Here is an 18,931-nt window from a genome sequence, read left to right on the forward strand (position 1 = left end):
TGCAGAGATTGCAGACAAGAATTCGCTGCAGTCCCTACTTCATCTTTGTTGGGTGGAAAGTCGGCACATGATCCCTAAAGAACTTCCTAGGAACTTTGGAAGATGCAGGTCTCATAGTTCTGTTGCAATCTGTGATGGAGGAGCAGGGGGAGCATCATCTATGATTTTCTAGCTTTTCCCTTCATATTCTGCCAGTGCATCTGCAAACCAACCCAAGCAGTTGCTCAGGGGCAGTTGCATTTTTCAGGGCCCCAATGGAGAAGAGTGGAATCAAAGCATGCTCCACTTCAGGGCACTTTGCAAGGTCACAGAAGGTGCTGGTGGGAGAGCATGAATCCAGTTGCTCAGATCACATGCAAACCTTTAAGGCAGTTGCCGTCCTCCAGAAGGGATGGGGGAGAAATTTGGTTTGCGTTTAAAGGTGACACTGCCATATTTGTACTTCCTGAAACAACATGCAATTTGAAATACAACTATCCTTCCTAATTCACACTTATCCAAATTTTTAAATGCAGTTCTCCAACCAAGCAAGGATTACAAAAGTGCACATATTAGGGGGAAATTGAGCATAAAAATCAATATATTAGTATTCAAAAAATTACTTTAAGAAGTGGTTGAAAACACAACAGCACAAAACAAATACAAAAAATGTAATCCAGGAAAGCTTGGCCAGACACATACATTTTAAAAGCCATTTAAAAGTCATTGGAGCTTTAATTAACATTAGAATTGAACTAGCTCACTATAAATAGAGCTTGCATACAGGGAAGGGCATTACTGCACCAAGACTTTACAACACCTCTGTTTTAATTCCCCTTTCACTACCTGTAAATAAGTGTATTGCCAGTGCTAAAGGATTTTAGCGTGGAAACAACCCCAGAGTTCCTTTAAAGGTAAGTCAAGGGTCCCTCACCAACCAGCCACTGAACAGGTCACAAAAATATTATTCCCACAATTAAAGGGAGACCCTTAGCTTTGCTGGTGCAGCACCTCTTAGGGGCACCTAAGATTCCTGGTTCAGCCTACACCATCTCCGAATAAAATCATTTTGGATTTGAAAGGCAATGCATATGTCACATCTGCTACAAATTAATGGTTGATGGACACAATCCCAGTCAAGTACACCAATCTGCAAATGTTTTTGGTGTAGCTGTCTCAGGCTGATGGGAGTTGTAGTCCAAAACATGTGACAGGCACCAATTTGGGGGAGGTTGATGTCTGTAGAGAATCCTGAGCTGACTGGCAGCTCCCAGCTACTAGGGAGGACCCACAGCTTGGTGGTGGTGGAGCATACTGAAGCTCTATGATGGAAGCTATGGGAACCTTACTCTTTGCTTTCAGCCTACTCAGATTAAAGAGCTTTCCATCCGTTCAGTATATGATTTCTACTTGGGTGGGGAGTTTCCCTTCGACAAAGTGTAGGATCATGGCAATGAAAATAATAAATTGAGTTGGGGCAATAAGACAACCCTGCTTAACACTTGATCCCACTGTAAATGGTTCACTTTGAGAGCCATTGTTATCTGCAATTGTTGTTGTCATATTATCATGGAGGAGCCGAGGGATGTTCACCAGAAACCTATGACCTCACTGTGGAAGGACGTGTGGATCCAGAATTGGCCTCCATTGTCACTTACAGACTCACTGTTAAGACCGTATCTTATCTTGGTATCTGAAGAAGTGTGCATGCACACGAAAGCTCATACCAAGAACTAACTTAGTTGGTCTTTAAGGTGCTACTGGAAGGAATTTTTTTTGTTTTGACTATGGCAGACCAACACGGCTACCTATCTGTAACTGTTAAGACCGTGTTCATGGAAGACAATCTTACTCGGCTATGAGTGGGAGAAGGAAGCGGTGGTGGAGCCCTTTTTGCATCATGCAGAAAGTCCCAGCGCCAGGTCCAGTCCCAGCAGGCATCTCCAGATCAAGGAGAGCTGCTGCCAGCCAGAGCAGGCAACGCTGGCCTAGGTGGCCCAAGTGAGCAAACTCTGCCAAGCACTGAAGTCCACCTCGCAGGCGGCCCGCGCTCGGCATCAGAACGAAAGCAGGCTGGGAGCGGGCGCTGCCATTCATCACCTGAGGGGCGGGCCTCGCCCTCTTCTTTTACCTTCCATTGGCTCCGGCGCGCAGGGTATCAATCGATGCTTTCGGTGCTCCCGCGGGGACCTGGCCTGTGACGCACCAAGATGGCGGCGCCCAGAAACTAAGCCGGGAGAGAATGTCGCTGGTGTTGCTCAGAGGAGTCTCGGCGGCGGGGGCTGCCGCGCTGCGCGGATGGAGCTGCCTCGGCTCGAACGTGGCAGCGGCGGCGGCGGCTCGGGGATCACTGCGTAAGGAGCTCGGGGTTGAGTAATTCGGAGTGCGCGCGCACACCTGGTCCTGTTTACACGGCCTCTGTTTCGGATTAGATACGGGCCTCCCCCTACCTGGCACCTTGGGGTGCAGCTCCCATTCAGTCCCAGACAGCACAGCCGGGCGGAGCTCAAGGGAACGCGGCCACGCTGTTTGGGGGGTTGATGGGGATTTCAGTGCAGAACACCGGGAAGGCACCAGTTTGGGGGAAATGGATTCACACCGCCCCCGTCCCTGCAAGTGACAGAAAGGCATCTCATCAAAATAGAATTAAAGGGGGACCCGCGTGGCCTCATTGTCCAAGAGCATGAATATGATTGGGAGTCAATCTGCTTTAAGGCACCTGGGGGAAGTGGCTAAAACGCACTGAAGACCCATAGACGAACACATCTATGCATGTTCTTTGTTGGTGTAATAGGAGCAGAAGGCAGGACATGGGGAGGGTGTTGACCATTCTGGTAATTGCCTTGCAGTGTGGCAGGCACCTTCCACCATCCCATTTATTTATTTATTTATTTATTTATTTATTTTATTATTACATTTATATTCCACTTTTCCCCAAGGAGCTAAAGGTGCTGTACACACCTTTTGCCCCTCTCCATTTTATCCTCATAACAACCCTATGAAGTAGACAAAATGACTGGCCCAAGGTCACCTAGTGGGCTTCATGACTGAATGGGGATTTGAACACTGGTCTCCCAGGTCCTAGTCTGCCGCTGACCACTGTGCCACACTGGCATCTGGTGGGTGGAGATGGAGCTTCCCAGCAGTGATGGCTGCTTTGGTGTCTCTGTAGCTCTGTCGCGGGTTCTTGCATCACTTGTCATCTTCCATGTGCCAAGGCCTCTCACTCCATCTCTCTCCCCACCTATTAAATGCAACATCAAGCTCACAACCAAGGAGGCAGTAGAGTGGGCTTTTTCTCCGTTCCTGGTCTTAATGCACTAAATGATCTTGATTACGGCCTTGGATTGTGAAAAGAATATGGTGACTAAGAAGTTGCTGTTGTATGTCAAAAGAACTTGTTTACATGCCCCTTGCATTGGAAGCCGTTTCCTCTTTCCCTGTAGTGGAACCTCTACTTGAACTGGAAACTGCATGACACTACTGAACTTAGAATAGAAAAGAATATGCAAAGGATTTTGCTGTTAGAGATCTTCCCTCGCCCAATGCCCAAAATGTGACTTTTGGTAACATCTAGCAACCTGAGCAATTGCAGCAGCCTTGTTGGGGGTGAAAGGCAGAGCAACTTATTCTTTCTCTGCTCATGCATTGCCCACATTTATTGGCCATGGGGCAGAAAACAGAATGCTTTCTTCAAATATGAAATGTTCTGTCTACTTATGAGCCTAAAAATTGCTTCTCCACAGATTGTTCTCAGACTGGAAGAGCTGTTTAATCTCCCCAAAAACCAAGAGAGAGGAGTGAGGTGCCTAATTACTTCCAAGGAGCAAAATACTAATGTGCTGTTGTGTTATTGTATTGCATTGATGTGGCTCAAGTGTAACCCCTGCTGCTTTTCTGTCCTTTTAGATAAGAGCCCCCTCCTTCAAACAGCCAGGGATTATGCCAGGCCTGTCCGTAGAAAAAAACAAGGTTTGTATTACATTCTCATTGTTGTAAGCAGTTGGTCTGCTAAGGCTGTCACCTGAACTGTTTGGGATTCCAGTTTTGAGGGAGTTTCATGACTGTACTGGCTATATGGGTCTGAGTCTCTGTCTCTTACCCCATTTCCTAATCCATTGAAATGGAAAATAAAATTGCTTAGATGGTTTTTTTACAATTAAGCAGCACACAAGTTCTGTTAAATAAAAAAGGGTGATTGGACATGTTAAGATACACCACTTGCTACATGTTCTGTTGGCCCAGGTGAACCAACTTCCTGCTGGCTTGTGGGTCACCATGTTTTGCAACTGGAGTCCCTCTTTAGCTTCCACAATGTACTTCCTTCTCTTTACCTACTGAGAGATGCCAAGAGCTTCTCTTTTAGACATCAGCTCATGTGTTCCCACCAATACTTGGCTGACTACTGTTAGAAAAAAGTATTCTGTACTAGAGTGAACTAGCAAGGCAGCTGCTGTGCTCTTATTGCTGTGTTGCTGTTGTTGCAGAAATCCCCAGCCATTTGGATGATCTGCCTCCCACAATGCTGAAGAAACCTTATGCCAACATCCCAGTTATAGACAAGTAAGGTTTGCGAGGACCAGGGAAGGACTGTGAGTTTCATGAAAAGGGGCTTCATGGAGGAAACAGCAAGTCTGCCACATTGGGCTGCCCTTTAGGGGCCCCCAAAATGCAACCACTTAAGCCTCATTTTATTGACTGGGGTCCTCAGGTGATGGGGGAGGTCCTAAATTAGTGCTCCTATAACTTACATTTAATTCTGAATATCTAACATGGCTCCCTTGATTTCTAATCTCTCAAAGCTGTTCCCCAAATGTTAAGCAATTCGGGGACAAGTAATCAAAGGACTCTCTGCTTTCCTGCAGGGTAGACGATGTTGTGAGAAGGTTGCTGTCTCTGGAAATGGCAAGCCAGGTCAGTGTTCTCCTACATGGGTAAATTGGGATTGGGGGCTAATCTTCCTTCATTCCCCTGCTCTTCCATGCTTTATCATTAAAAAAGCCATAAAAGCAGAATTTCTGCCTTTTCTGTAGGCAGGCAGGTTTGCTGTTGACATTGTAAGCAAACGATGACCTGCCATTCCTGCATAGTGGAGTGGGGTTGAGTGGCTATTAGTTATCTAGTTGTATTAGTATCTAGTTGTATTAATTTTGTCTTCCCCTTCTGCATGCAGAAGGAGAAAGTGAAAATCAAGAAACAGCAGCTAGCAGACCAAGTCCGGAAGTCCCCAACTGACACTAGCTCCTTAGAGGTCCAAGGTAAGCAGAAAAATATGTCCCAAGAGGAAAACTGCTGCCTCCTATTTCCTTCGCTGTCATCCTGTCTGTGCCCCAAGGGAGTAGCCCCAGGGGGCACTTCAAGGGATACATAGCAGAAAATGGAGCTATGAAAGGGTACATCTGGAAACAGAGATCCAACTGGATCCTACTTGGCAAAGGCCAGTGTTGGGCAGAGTTGCGGCAGGATGATCTCTTAATGTTGAGAGACATTTCCTTTTATATAGAGAACATGACAGATCTGCTTATGTGCTTTCCCTTCCTGTATAAAAGAGCTGGAGCCAAATGGAGCTGGTCTCAGCAGAGCAGGTGGAGTGGTCCTGCTTCTCTTTTTGCCCTATACCAAGGTGGAGAACCTACAGACACTGAAGTGTTCTTGGACCCCTGACCATTGACCATGCTGACTGGGACTGATGAGAGTTGCAGTCCAACAACACCTGGAAGGCTAACAGTGTTCTCAACCTCTGCCATATATCTACAGCCAAAGTCCACGCAAGGATTTTGAAGTAGCCAGAGGGAAGACCCTTAGATCTTCCAGCTATATAACATCAAACTGTCATTAGTCAAGTGCAAGCTCTAGAATAATGGAAGCACGTCCAGCAGCCAGCTCTAAGTGGTCAGTTCCCTGTGTTTGCTTGCTGGTTGGCAATGTCTATGCACAGTTTTTAAAGCAGGAATTCAGAAACATTCAACATTGGAATAGGCCCTTTGTCTCTGGCCTCTCTGCAGTGACTTTCTTTTGCTGTTGCAGTTGCATTCTTGACAGCCAAGATCCGCACGCTCCAGGAACATCTGCATATGCACACCAAGGTAACCGTCTTTGATGCAAGTACAATATATGCTGTATTCAGAGCCAGCTGATAATTTGTATTTCAGGGTGGAGCTGCTGTTGAGTGCCAACTGCTACAGCCATTGTTCAGATACAAAGCAATGTCAGTATTTCTTTCAAAGTTGGATCTTGCACAGGACTGATTACATAAGATGTCAGAACCAAAATATAAATGCATTTTACAAAATAAAACAGTTAATATCCATAGCAGTAAATACAGAACAGTGCGGTAAAACTTTATAGTCCAGGGAAAGCCTGCATAAAAGGTGCTCCTTTTCCCGCCTCCTAAATTGGAGAGGGTGTTCCAGAGCTTGGGTGCCATCACCAAGAAGGCCCACTTCATAGGTGCCTTAGATGCATAGATTCATTTGACTGAACTCGGTAGACCTAGCCCTAGCAAGGCCTCCTTAAGATCTTATGATTAGCTGAAGATATACAAATGTATAAAAAGAAGATAGTCTGCAAGGTATCCTGGTCCCAAGTAGTTTAGGGCTTTATATGCCAGCAGGAGAGCAAGAGAGGTTGCTCCATTTGGGCTGTTGTGGCCATTTGGACTGTTGTATATAACACCAGCTGGATCCTCACAATTTCTTATATGCTGATACTTCGTGAGATCAGCCACCTTGGAAAGATGTCCTGAGATCTGGGATATAAACAATTAATAGTAGTAGTGGTAACTAGCAACAAGTAACCCTTGTCCCCAGGACACAGTCAACCGTCGCCAGATGCTGATAGCCATAGACCGGCGGAAGATGCTGCTGAAGTACCTGCGCAACACCAAGTACGATGTCTTTGAGAAGACGTGTGAGGTGCTGGACATCAAGTACGAGTTTCCCCCATTGTACTGCCGGAGAGCCACCCGGCGCTGGATCGCCAAGAAAGCCTTGTGCAACAAGGTACGGCCACCATGGCATGTTGCTGCCCAGGCATTTGGAAGCAGAGCTCCTCTTCTGTAATGGATGAGCTTCGGGGGGGGCTGGTGCTGCTTTGTGCTCCCATCAACTGGGAGACATCCGGAGGGCACTGGGTTTGGGAAGGCTTTCTTAAAGCAATATTACTCTGTTAAATTGCCTGGCAGGCCAGCGAAACCTCCACCCTCCTCAGTGGAGCTTACCTTTGTTTTGTATTTTGCATGACCAGTAGTGCTGGGGGCACATATTGGGTAGGACTGAGGGTGTTAGCAGCCACCCTGAGCAGCACCAAATAGCAGGAGTGCAGCGTTAGAATTCTGTAAGATATATGAGATTCTGCCTTGTGCCAAGTCAGACGCTTGGGCCATCTAGCTAAGTATTGTCTCCAGTCACTGACTGGCAGCAGGTCTCCAGGGTTTCAGCAGGAGACTTTGCCAGCCCTATCTGGAGGTTCCACAGATTGAACCAATGTGTAAAGCAAGGGCTCTGTCACTGAGCCATGGCTCTTCCCATGAAGTAATAAATATAAACATAGTAAATGCCCATTGTCAGCTGGTATGGGGATTAGACCACTCCCAATAGAACTCTGGGATTTTGTAGTCTTGGTTTGTGCTACTGACTGCCTAACTGCCTCTCACCTCCCTTCTTCCCATTAACCCTCTAGGTCTATCAAGAGGTACAGAAGCTGAAAGCCCCGCAGAGACTGAAGCAACGGCAAGAATGGCTAGAGAGAACCAGGGCCAGAGAAGCAGAGAAGCAGGCATCACCAACTGAAGGCAGCCCAGTCTAAGCCAAACCTACCCTATGTTTGGGAGGGGGCTCATATTGAGCAACATCTTCTGAAGCTGGTAGACAATAAATGATTTAATCACCACTGTTTCCTCTGCCTTGGGTGCATATGAAAGTGTTTGTGTGTACAGAGTCCTGTTGCTCCTATTCATATGGTTCAGAGGCCATCATCACTGGGTGAATTTAATCACTTCCAGGTTAATCATGCTAGTCTCTTGTAGCAAAAACAAAGACTGCAGCACTTCTGGAGAGAAAGGAATGCCATATTTAGGGCTGCAACAACTGTAACTGATCCCAACCAGAACAGACGGTGCTCTGGATGCCTCCATTGGGATTCTACTAGTGTCTAGTTAGAACAAATGTGAGCAACTTTATCCTGGAAATGCCCTGCAAGCCTGTCACAGCAGGCCTGTAAGGAGTCCAGCCACTTTTCCCTTCAGTGTAGGTTTAGTTAGCCTATTTCACCACTCAGAATGACTCCAAATGGCTACTTGGGGACAGCTTTTACCAAAGGTGTCATGGTAAATGCCTCCCTGGAAACCAATGTCCCCACTGTGGAAGGACATGCGGATCCAGAATTGGCTTCCACAGTCACTTACGGACTCACTGTTAAAACCATCTTTATGGAAGACAATCTTACTTGGCTGCAAGCGATCGCCAAAGAAGAAGAGGGTGCTGGAGTGATTCCTTTGGTAGCACAATCATACGCTTTTACTCCTGTCATGGCTGTTGCTGTGAGACACACTACTTGTGCTCAAGCTGCTGTTCTGCCTGTTCAATTTCCTGGAGCTCCCCTGCAAACAAGGTGCAGTCTGGGCTCCCTGCAGTGCCATAGAAGGCCATGTTGTCAACAACACTTTCCATCTCACCATTCCACAGCCTTCCAACCAGAGCACTGAGGTACCTGAGCAAATTCTGTAGGTCTCCAGGGGCTACCAACCCTACAGTTGACTAGCCGCCAATCATAATCCACACTATCAATATCACTCCCAGTCTCGTAGCAAAGACCAGTTCAAGGGTCTGGCCTACCATCTAGCAGTGATGTACTTGGATGAAGGAATTGAGGGGATGTTCATCTAATTTGCAGATGACATCAAACCGGGAGGGGTAGCCGATGCAGCAGAAGATACAATCAGGATTAAATATGACTTTAGCAGATTGGAGAACTGGGGGGCCAAACTAACAAAATGAATTTTAATAGGGACAAATGTCAGGTTCTACACTTAAGCAGGAAGAACCAGCTACACGAATATAAGACTGGGGAGACCTGCAGTGGAACAGACTCCTTCATTGGTAGTCTTTAAGCAGAGGTTGGGTGGCCATCTGTCACTGATGTTTTAGTTGTGATTCCTGCATTCCAGGGGTTTGGACTAAATGACCCTCAGAGTCTCTTCCAACTCTACAATTCTAAGATTATTTGATTCTATGAACAAATCGGGTCAGCTGAGAAACCAGCAACTTTGGGTGCCTCCTTGCCTTGAACTATTTCCATGTCTGCTGGCCTTTGTAACTAAGAAGTGCCTGAGTTTGTGTTTTTCCTCCTTCCTCCAATTTCTTTTCCATTTTGTGTCATGTCCCAGATTGCCCTCAGCTGACAATCTTATTACTGATTTCTGTAAGCCAATCTTGCAGCCTTTTTACCTGAAGAGGGGGGTGAAGACACCATGACAGAGTGAACAACCTCCTGAACAAAGTCTCGCCACTAAAAAGAGGGGGGGGTACATTTTCACTCTAAATTCTCCAGGCCTTGCAGTCCTCTGCTTCCTGCTTACCATTTCCCCATTGCTCAAATACACATGTGGCCTGACCACAAGGAACTGAAGACTTGAGTTTGCCTTGCAAAACATTTGTCACTGCCATTCAGATTTGCCTTTTTGAGGTTGTTTCTGAGCCGCCAGTGGCCTTAGCTCTAGCTATGTCCGAGCCTGTGACCTGCCAGCCAGTTGCCACAGTCTCACCTTTGACCCTGTCCTCAGAAGGCAGCTGGAGCAGTGGGAGGTATGACTGCTGTTCAGACTGCCCCATGTGTAAGTAAATGTCTGGCTGTATTTTAGCCTGTGGAGATCGATTTTATATAAGATGGAGGAAAGCTGCTGTGGGTTATTGTAGACTGACTCCCCTCCTTAACACATTTCCCAGATATTTGACCAATGATGCCCATATTGCTTCCAGGTTATATGGGTTTAAAACTTGCCACCTGTTGCAATGTAGACCTGCAGCCATTGTACCTCAAGGCTCTTTGTGAAGAGAAGCTAAGTTGTGGGGTTCTTTAGATTCGGAATGCATGGAAATCCATGCCCAACACCTTGAGTTCCTTGGAGAAAAAGGTGGAATAGAAATGCAATAAATAAATAAACATTTGAGGGGATTCATTAAGCAATTGCAAAATATAGAAAACATTTTGCTTGCAAATGTTGAGATGCCCAGTTGCTTAAGCTGTGCCCAAGGGAACTTTTACCATTTTCTTTGAGCAGCAGAATCCCTACTATACATGACAACTGCCTTTGGAAGCACTTGCCTTATGGCATGGAGGGAAGGGGTTCTCAAGAAGTGCAAGACCAGTGCCCCCTTAGTGCTCAGAACTAGTTCCATGGGTCTTTGGATCCAGGGCAACCTCCGTGTAGGTCCTAGAGTGACCCTTTATTTATGTGGCTGTTTTGATTTGCAGGAGTGTGGGATGTTCGCTTCCTGTATCCAAATCTAACAGCATAAAAATGTGTGATATTCTTTTAAAATCAAGAGAGGTTCAGCTTGCTGTTTTCTTCCTTCACTTGGCTTTCACAGACAGTTATTCTGTCCTTAATTTTAAAGACTATTAAAGTTTATGTTTGTGAACTGGTCTGAGTGTTTGTGTGCACACCTGCTGTCTCAGTCCCTTAACCATGAAGGGGGACGATCTGTGCAAAAAGTACAGTTAGCAGGAATTATATTTTAAGAAGGGCAGGGTTAGGGTTACTGGTTCCCTTTCATTGATATTTGCCTCCTCACCTGTGTGTTTCATTTGGGCAGGTTGTGTTGGGCTTCTCTGCCCGGCAATCCTGGCCTGTTACGTGTCACGCAAATACGGGGAGAACTGTTGCCTGGGACTGGTGCCTGGCGGCTTGACAGCACTGCGGACTCACATGCGGCTCTCCTATGGCATTCCGGTAACACTTTCCTCCATCACATTTTGTGGTGTTGTACAGTCTGTTCCCCCAGTAGATGTGCTCTTACTCATTGATCAGCAGGGGTCTGGAGAGTGAAAGAAACAGATGAAATGTGCATCATCCAAGAAATGATTTATTTCTGCACAACTTGTTTGTATCTTCTACAGCAGGGGATTGGTGAGTTCCTGGGATAAATGCAGCCCTCTATGCGACAGAGTGATGCTTGGGGCAATTAGTTGCTTGCTGGCCTTTGCTGTCACCTTCCCTCTCTTCCCTTGGTGCAAAGGCATTGCCAGGTTCTTAAAAGACTCAGGGCACAAATTTGGGCAAATTGAGATGGTAGGTGGGTGGGTTTAAACCACGCTGCACTTAGTAGTGTGCCCAACTACCCTTTAAGCCAAAGGTGGGGCCGCTGCGGCCAGGGCCGTCTTACCCATTAGCATTAGTGGCGCCCATCAGGGGCACCCAGCAGCGGGAGTCCGGGACCGACTGGGAACAACTGCGAGGGCATGCTGGGTGGCGGCAGCTCTTCCTACAGCCAGCTGCGCTCTCTCGCTTCCTGCCTGGGAGAGGGGGCAGCAGCGGTGGTGCACAAAGCTACACAGCACCCTTCTCCCTCCTGCCCGCCCCATGGCAGTAGCAGGACTGCTGAGGAAGCCTGCGAGCAAGTGAGCCCCGAGAGTGTCTGCCCCCCACCCCTTCCATCGAGGAAAAAGGTGGAGGACAGATTCATTCAGATTTGGGGCAGTGGGAGGGGAAAGCTGGGGGGGGGCGCACTACCATTAGGACTCAGTTCGGAGGTAAGGATGGACCTGAGAGCGTGCTCTCCATGCAGTTAGTGGTTAAAAACAAACAAACACCAACAAAAAGTCCTTTAAAGAAGAGGACGGGTTTTAAGGTCCTATTAGATTCAGCAGGGCTTACTCTCAGGTAAGTGCAGTTAGGGCTGCAGCCTTTGTGACCCAAGTTTAGGGTCCTTTTTAGGTTCAGGATGTCACTGCTTTACACCCACACCCCCACAATATTTGAAAACGTCAGCTTTGTACCTAAACACAAATTGGCCAGGAACGTCATTCTCTCAATGTATTTAAAGAACAACGAACTGGTGATTGCTTTAACTTTTTGATATGTGGTGATTTGAATCATGAGGATGAATTAGAAGAACTGCTGAGTCTTGAATGAGTCTTGCTTTGGAATTGAGGACTTCATTAGATTTTCTTCTGCCTTTTCATTTTATTTTGTTTTAAGGGCTTGTTAGAGATAATGTGTAAGCATGGTGTCAGCTCCCTAAAAAAAAAGGTCGACAAGTCTGCGAAAACGGGGGGGGGGGGGCAGAGGGATCTTTGCACCACAGCACGGGATATGCTTTACACGGCCCTGGCTGTGGCTCTCCACATGTTGTTGGACTCCAACTCCCATCAGACCCAGTCAGCATGGCTAGTGGTTAGGGATGATGAGAGTTGTTGTGCAACAACTTATGGAGGGCAACGTGTTCCCACCCTTGTGGTAAACAATGCTTTCTTTAAAAATGAAAGATTTAAATAAGAAGGGGGGAGGACAAAGAGAAAGGACCTGGGACTCAGGGAGGGGCCACCCCTTAATACCCTCTGTCAAGGGCAGATAGCAGCAGAGAGGCATCATGCAAATGAGGGATTACTCCTCTGTTTTGCAAACTCTCTGTCTCTTAGGGACATAAGAAGCTGTCTTATTCTGAGTCTGACCATTGGGTCCCTCTAGCTTAGTACTGTCTACACTGACTGGCAGCTGCTGTACAGGGCTTCAGGCTGAAGACATTCCCAGCCCTACCTGGAGTTGCTGGGGATTGAACCTGGGACTTTTGCATGCAAAGCAGATGCTTTACCACTGAGGTTCACTGCTTCTCCTCTTCCCAAATCCTCTACCTTTATCAGAGCTGGCTGGGAGAGGAATGAATAATCTTATGGAGCAAGGCGTCAAGGAAGGGAAAAAGCTCATGTTGATGCTATTCTAGGCTGCTTCAACAGATGTTTTTAAGCAGAGGTTGGATGACCATCTGTCATGGATGCTTTAGTTGAGATTCCTGCATTGCATGGGGTTGGACGAGATGACGCTCATGGTCCCTTCCAACTCTATAATAATTCTAGGTGATAAATTGCACCATAACTTCTCCAGCAATTTCAACACAAACAGCAGGGAACCGTTTGTTCCAAGGCCTGGAACTGCCTTGTTTCATTACAAAACAGAGCAGACATTATTTCTGTTGCTTTTGCAACACCACAAATAACTATTTCCAGCTTTTTCTCAACAGCCCAGGTTGTCTTTCATTCCATCCAAAGGGTAGCATTACAAAAGCCTTTGTCATGTTGCAGAGGAAGTTAGAAGTGCTGCGGTGAGTGCAACAAGCAGAACAGAAGAACAGGTCCTGGTTAAATAGCTTCATATCTCGGTGGTGGTGGAAATTGGCAAGGAGGACAATATTGATTTTTCATTGGGTTGGACTTCTCCTTGCCACCTACAAAGCATTCTCGCCTCTTCTCTCTTTTGCTGAACAATTCATTCTTCCACTGTATAGTGTGAGCAGGTTGGTTCAATGCTCGCCTGACGTTTATAGATGTTTAGACTCTTTTTCAAAAGCTGCAGTATAAACTGTGAAGTATGTCATCTTTGATTTTTTTTCATATAGGCGCTTCAGCAGGGTTTATTGAAAATAGCGATCCCCATCTCTGTTTTGACTGAAGGCAGAGGAAGACATTTCTTTATCTGCTATCTCATTTTTCCTCCCTTAGGAGCCCACAACACACTAGGTAACTGTTTTCACCAGACAGCCCATGCTACTCCTGAACAATATGAACTGCTTCTTTCAGGGGAAACAGGAGTAAAGTGGTGCTAGAACCCCAAACTTCCAGTAGTTAAGTGCAAACCCTATAGAAATAGTGGCTTGTCCAGCAGTCAATGGTCACTGTGAACACACTCAAGTACTGTAGCATGTTGCCCTCTTTCAAATCCCTGCTTGGCTATGAAGCTTTATGGGAAAATTGCTATTTTTCATCCTAACCTACCTCATGGGATGGTTGTGCAGCAAAATGTCAATGTGAACTTCTTGGAAGAAGGGAGGATACCATTTTTTTTATTATTATTTTTTAAAGATATTTATTGAAATTTTTGAACAATTAAACAGATTTCACAGACATAAGAAATACAAAAGAAAATACATAGAAGTACAAAAGAAAAGAAAAACATAAAAATCCTGTTTCTAACTTGTTACCTTCATAGCCCTCTTTCCTGACTTCCTCACATCTCCCTTTTCTGTGTTCTCTTTTACAAAATCATATTCAGCAATATCTTACCCTCTTTTGAATCTTATTGTATGTTATACATTTCAACTATTATGTCACCAATTTTTCCCTTCATGTCATTTCGTTTAATTCTGACATAATGTTATTCTAACTTTTTCACCCTTATTTCTTATAAAGCATTTTTGCATATTCCTTTCAGCTTTGTCACTAATGCCATATTATCTTTATATCCTGCATCGTTTAACATTCAGTCATTTTGCAATGTTTTTGTAAATAGTCTTTAAATTTCTTCCAATCCTCTTCCACTGTCTCTTCTCCCAGGTCTCGGATTCTGCCAGTCATTTCTGCCAATTCCATGTAGTCTATCACTTGCATCTGCCATTCTTCCAGAGTGGGCAAATCTTGTGTCTTCCAGTGCTTTGCGATAAGAATTCTTGCTGCTGTTGTTGCATACATAAAGAATGTTCTGTCCTTCTTTAACACCATTTGGCCGACAATGCCCAAGAGGAAGGCCTCTGGTTTCTTAGGGAAGGTATATTTAAATACCTTTTTCAGTTCATTATAGATCATTTCCCAGAAAGCCTTAACCTTTGGGCACGTCCACCAGAGGTGAAAGAATGTTCCCTCAGTTTCCTTACATTTCCAACATTTATTGTCAGGCAAATGATATACTTTTGCAAGCTTGACTGGGGTCATGTACCACCTATATATCATTTTCATAATATTTTCTTTTAAGGCATTACATGCCGTAAATTTCACACCGGTGGTCCACAACCGTTCCCAGTCAGCAAACATAATATTGTGACCAATGTCTTGCGCCCACTTAATCATAGCTGATTTGACCGTTTCATCCTGAGTGTTCCATTTTAACAGCAAGTTATACATTCTTGAAAGTACCTTAGTTTTAGGTTCTAACAATTCTGTTTCTAGTTTCGATTTTTCCACCTGGAAGCCTATTTTTTTGTCCATATTAAATACTTCTCTAATTTGATAGTAATGTAACCAATCTCGCACTTTATCTTTTAGTTTCTCAAAACTCTGCAGTCTCAGTGTATCTCCATTTTGTTCCAGTATCTCCCAATATTTTGGCCACTTGGCCTCCATATTGGGTTTTTTCAAAGCCTTAGCTTCCATAGGTGACAACCACCTTGGGGTCTTGTTTTCTAATAGATCTTTATATCTTGTCCAGACATTAAACACTGCTTTCCTGACAATATGGTTCTTGAATGCTTTATGAGCTTTGACCTTGTCGTACCACAGATATGCATGCCACCCAAATGCATTGTTAAACCCTTCCAAATCCAAAATGTCAGTGTTCTCAAGGAGTAGCCAGTCTTTTAACCAGCAGAATGCTGCTGATTCATAATACAACTTCATGTCTGGCAGGGCAAACCCCCCTCTTTCTTTAGCGTCAGTCAATATTTTAAATTTTATTCTGGGCTTTTTGCCCTGCCAGACAAATTTAGAAATATCTCTCTGCCACCCCTTGAAACAATCCATCCTGTCCACAATCTGCAAAGTTTGAAACAAAAACAACATTTTTGGCAATACATTCATCTTTATAGCAGCAATTTGGCCCAACAAGGAAAGCTTCAATTTAGACCAGATTTCTAAATCTTTTTTAATCTCTGACCAACATTTTTCATAATTGTCTTTAAATAGATTCAGATTTTTGGCCGTCATATTTATCCCTAGGTATTTCACTTTCTTCACCACATTTAAATTTGTCTCCTTCTGAAACCTTTCTTTTTCGATTGTTGTCAAATTTTTCTCCAAAACCTTAGTTTTTTGCTTGTTCAATTTGAAACCTGCCACCTTTGCTTGTTCAATTTGAAACCTGCCATTCTTGAATCAGTTCTAAAACTCTTTTCGTACTAGATTCTGGCTCCTGTAATGTCAGAACCAGGTCATCTGCAAAGGCCTTAAGTTTGTATTGTTTGGCTCCGACCTGAATTCCTTTAATCAACTGGTCCCTCCTAATCATGTTCAAGAGCACCTCCAGGACCGAAATAAATAACAATGGAGAGATAGGGCAACCCTGTCGTGTTCCTTTTTCAATTTTAAACTCTTCTGACACCACATTATTAACTATCAATTTTGCTTTTTGTTCTGAATAAATTGCATCTATACCATTTTCAAACCCCCGTCCCACTCCCATTCCCTTAAGATTTTTCTTCATGAAGCTCCAGGAGATATTGTCAAAGGCCTTCTCCGCATCAATAAAGATCAGAACTCCTCTTGTATTAATGTTCGTTTGCAATAACTCCAAAATATCAATAATGTTCCTTACATTATCTGATAAATGTCTGCCTGGGAGAAAGCCTGCCTGGTCTTTATGTATCACTTCATTTAACACTCTTTTTAGTCTCTTAGCTAAAATGTCTGCAAAAATTTTGTAATCCACATTTAAAAGGGAGATAGGACGGTAGTTCTTAAGTTGTGTCTTTTCAGATTCCGATTTTGGTATAAGTGTAATGAAAGCTTCTTTCCACGACTCTGGTGCCTTCTTTCCCGGGAGGATACCATTTTTAAACAAATGTATTGGGTATATCTGGGACGCGGGTGGCGCTGTGGGTTAAAGCCTCAGCGCCTAGGACTTGCCGATCGAAAGGTCGGCGGTTCGAAACCCCGCAGCGGGGTGAGCTCCCGTTGCTCGGTCCCAGCGCCTGCCAACCTAGCAGTTCGAAAGCACCTTCGGGTGCAAGTAGATAAATAGGGACCGCTTACTAGCGGGAAGGTAAACGGCGTTCCGTGTGCTGCGCTGGCTCGCCAGATGCAGCTTGTCACGCTGGCCACGTGACCCGGAAGTGTCTGCGGACAGCGCTGGCCCCCGGCCTATAGAGTGAGATGGGCGCACAACCCCAGAGTCTGGCAAGACTGGCCCGTACGGGCAGGGCTACCTTTACCTTTATTGGGTATATCTTTCTCCTGTGCATGATCTGATTTTCATATTATTAATATTTAGTATTGTAATGCTTCGGAGCATCCAAAGGGCTTCCTGTACATTTTCTTGTGATCCTTACAACAGTCATGTGAGACTGGAAAGTATTATCATATCTGATTCTGAGAGATGAGATTCCAAGGGACTGCCTGGTTCATAGCTCAGCATCTTAGCCAGAATATGACACCTGCATGCTCCTCATGCCCACATTAAGCTGATCCTGTCCACTGGCTCATTGTATGTTTCTAAAGACCTGCCTGTGTGCAAGGCTTGAAGGAGTGTATGTGGAGCAAAAATGTATTCCAGATTTGAGGTGCTATGTCTCATTAAATCTCTTTTCTTTGTTTGAATCATACAGGGCACTGTTTTTAGAGATGCCATGTCAATGTGTCTTTGTGGCCTGTGTGAGTTGTGCCGCATGGGCCGTGAAGTGCACACCCGCTCTCTGGATAAATAAGTAAATGGAGGGGAAAAGGTGGGTCTTGATGGAAAAGTAGCACTGGCATTTTTTCCCCTCGAGGACAAAAATTCTGTCGGAATCTGACGATCCCTAAGCACAGATTTCAGTCAGATGCCTAAAGGGAATACAGTGGTACCTCTGGTTACGTACTTAATTCGTTCCGGAGGTCCATTCTGAACCTGAAACTGTTCTTAACCTGAAGCACCACTTTAGCTAATGGGGCCTCCCGCTGCTGCCGCGCCACCGGAGCACAATTTCTGTTCTCATCCCGAAGCAAAGTTCTTAACCCGAGATACTATTTCTGGATTAGCGGAGTCTGTAACCTCAAGCATCTGTAACCTGAGGTACCACTATACAGTCGTACCTTGGAAGTCAAACAGAATCCATTCCGGAAGTCCGTTCGACTTCCAAAACGTTCAGAAACCAAAGCGTGGCTTCTGATTGGCTGCAGGAAACTCCACAGAACCAGCGTCAGACGTTCGGGTTCCAAAAGAACATTCGAAAACTGGAACACTCACTTCCGGGTTTCGATTGTTCCGGAGCTGATTTGTTTGGGAGCCAATGCGTTTGAGTTCCATGGTACAACTGTATTTGAGTCCACTTGCAATTGGTTACTGCTGCAGCAGGGAAATCACACTGTTTAAATTCTGATAGTTGCTTAAATTGTGAAACTTTGCATTTTGCCATTTAGGAGGGAAAAAGGAGGAGAGACACATGATAGGTTTATAAAATTATCCACACTATGGAGAAAGTGGATAGAAGTTTCTCTCTCTCTTTCACATTTGCACATTTGTAGCCTAAGCTCCAAGAGCCTGCCTGGACATCGAGAATCTGCCTCAGGGGCCGCGTTCATGTCTTCACCTGCCAGATCAATTTTGCTGGTGGGCATTAGAGACGGGGTCTTTTCAGTGATGGCCCACAATTTGAGTAAAAGAACAAGGGATGCAGGCGGCTATGCATTTGGAAGGGAACTTCACTGATTGAGGCAAGAAGGCGGAGCCAGGCCTGACTTTTGCACCTTGTCAATTGTGTGTTTGTGTCACTAAATGTGTTTACCGTATGAAACTGCCTGAAGAACGCATGTGGGGTTAGGGTTGCAAATGGCAAGGACTTTCTTCTTCCCAGGCGCCTTAGGGCTGCGACTGGAACCGAGAGTCGTAATACTTAGCCCCGCCCTTTCCCTCACATGATGCTTCTATTTTGTTTTGTTTTGTTTTTTGTTTTGTTTTTTTATTCATTTTCACTTTTAGCATTTGACATCATACACAAATCATAATCAGTTTACAAATGGGATTCTCAGAATCCCCAAACTTCCCTCCACCCCT

At 45.1% G+C, this 18,931-nt stretch overlaps 1 protein-coding gene and 1 long non-coding RNA gene across 3 annotated transcripts in view; one reads left to right on the forward strand and one right to left on the reverse strand.

Annotated features, from left to right (window-relative positions):
• The first annotated feature begins 2,152 nt into the window (after window positions 1-2,152).
• Window positions 2,153-7,869, forward strand: MRPS15 (mitochondrial ribosomal protein S15). The gene is made up of 8 exons (XM_028739213.2): window positions 2,153-2,333; window positions 3,889-3,951; window positions 4,467-4,542; window positions 4,845-4,893; window positions 5,153-5,237; window positions 6,007-6,065; window positions 6,789-6,980; window positions 7,660-7,869. Exons 1-8 carry the CDS (start codon window positions 2,222-2,224, stop codon window positions 7,783-7,785), a joined length of 762 nt encoding a protein of 253 aa, XP_028595046.2. The 5' UTR covers window positions 2,153-2,221; the 3' UTR covers window positions 7,786-7,869.
• Window positions 6,102-18,931, reverse strand: part of LOC114601737 (uncharacterized) — a 28,286-nt gene continuing 15,456 nt past the window's right edge. The window contains exons 4-5 of one of the 2 annotated variants that reach the window (XR_013393678.1): window positions 10,773-11,015; window positions 6,102-6,727 (exon numbers count right to left, since the gene is read on the reverse strand). This is a non-coding gene — a long non-coding RNA (uncharacterized LOC114601737). Of the gene's footprint in view, window positions 6,728-8,747; window positions 10,099-10,772; window positions 11,016-18,931 lie in introns of those variants that run through there. The other variant, XR_003707815.2, reaches the window with a different exon arrangement.

Source organism: Podarcis muralis, chromosome 7 (assembly GCF_964188315.1).
Source record: "Podarcis muralis chromosome 7, rPodMur119.hap1.1, whole genome shotgun sequence".
Lineage (NCBI taxonomy): Eukaryota > Metazoa > Chordata > Lepidosauria > Squamata > Lacertidae > Podarcis > Podarcis muralis.

Excerpts from the sequence above, each read along its gene's own strand:
- MRPS15 (XM_028739213.2), top strand. The coding sequence starts at position 2,222 with ATGTCGCTGGTGTTGCTCAGAGGAGTCTCGGCGGCGGGGGCTGCCGCG. Across the intron at positions 5,238-6,006 it reads TAGCTCCTTAGAGGTCCAAG|TTGCATTCTTGACAGCCAAG; the intron begins GTAAGCAGAAAA and ends TTGCTGTTGCAG. Across the intron at positions 6,066-6,788 it reads ATCTGCATATGCACACCAAG|GACACAGTCAACCGTCGCCA; the intron begins GTAACCGTCTTT and ends CCTTGTCCCCAG.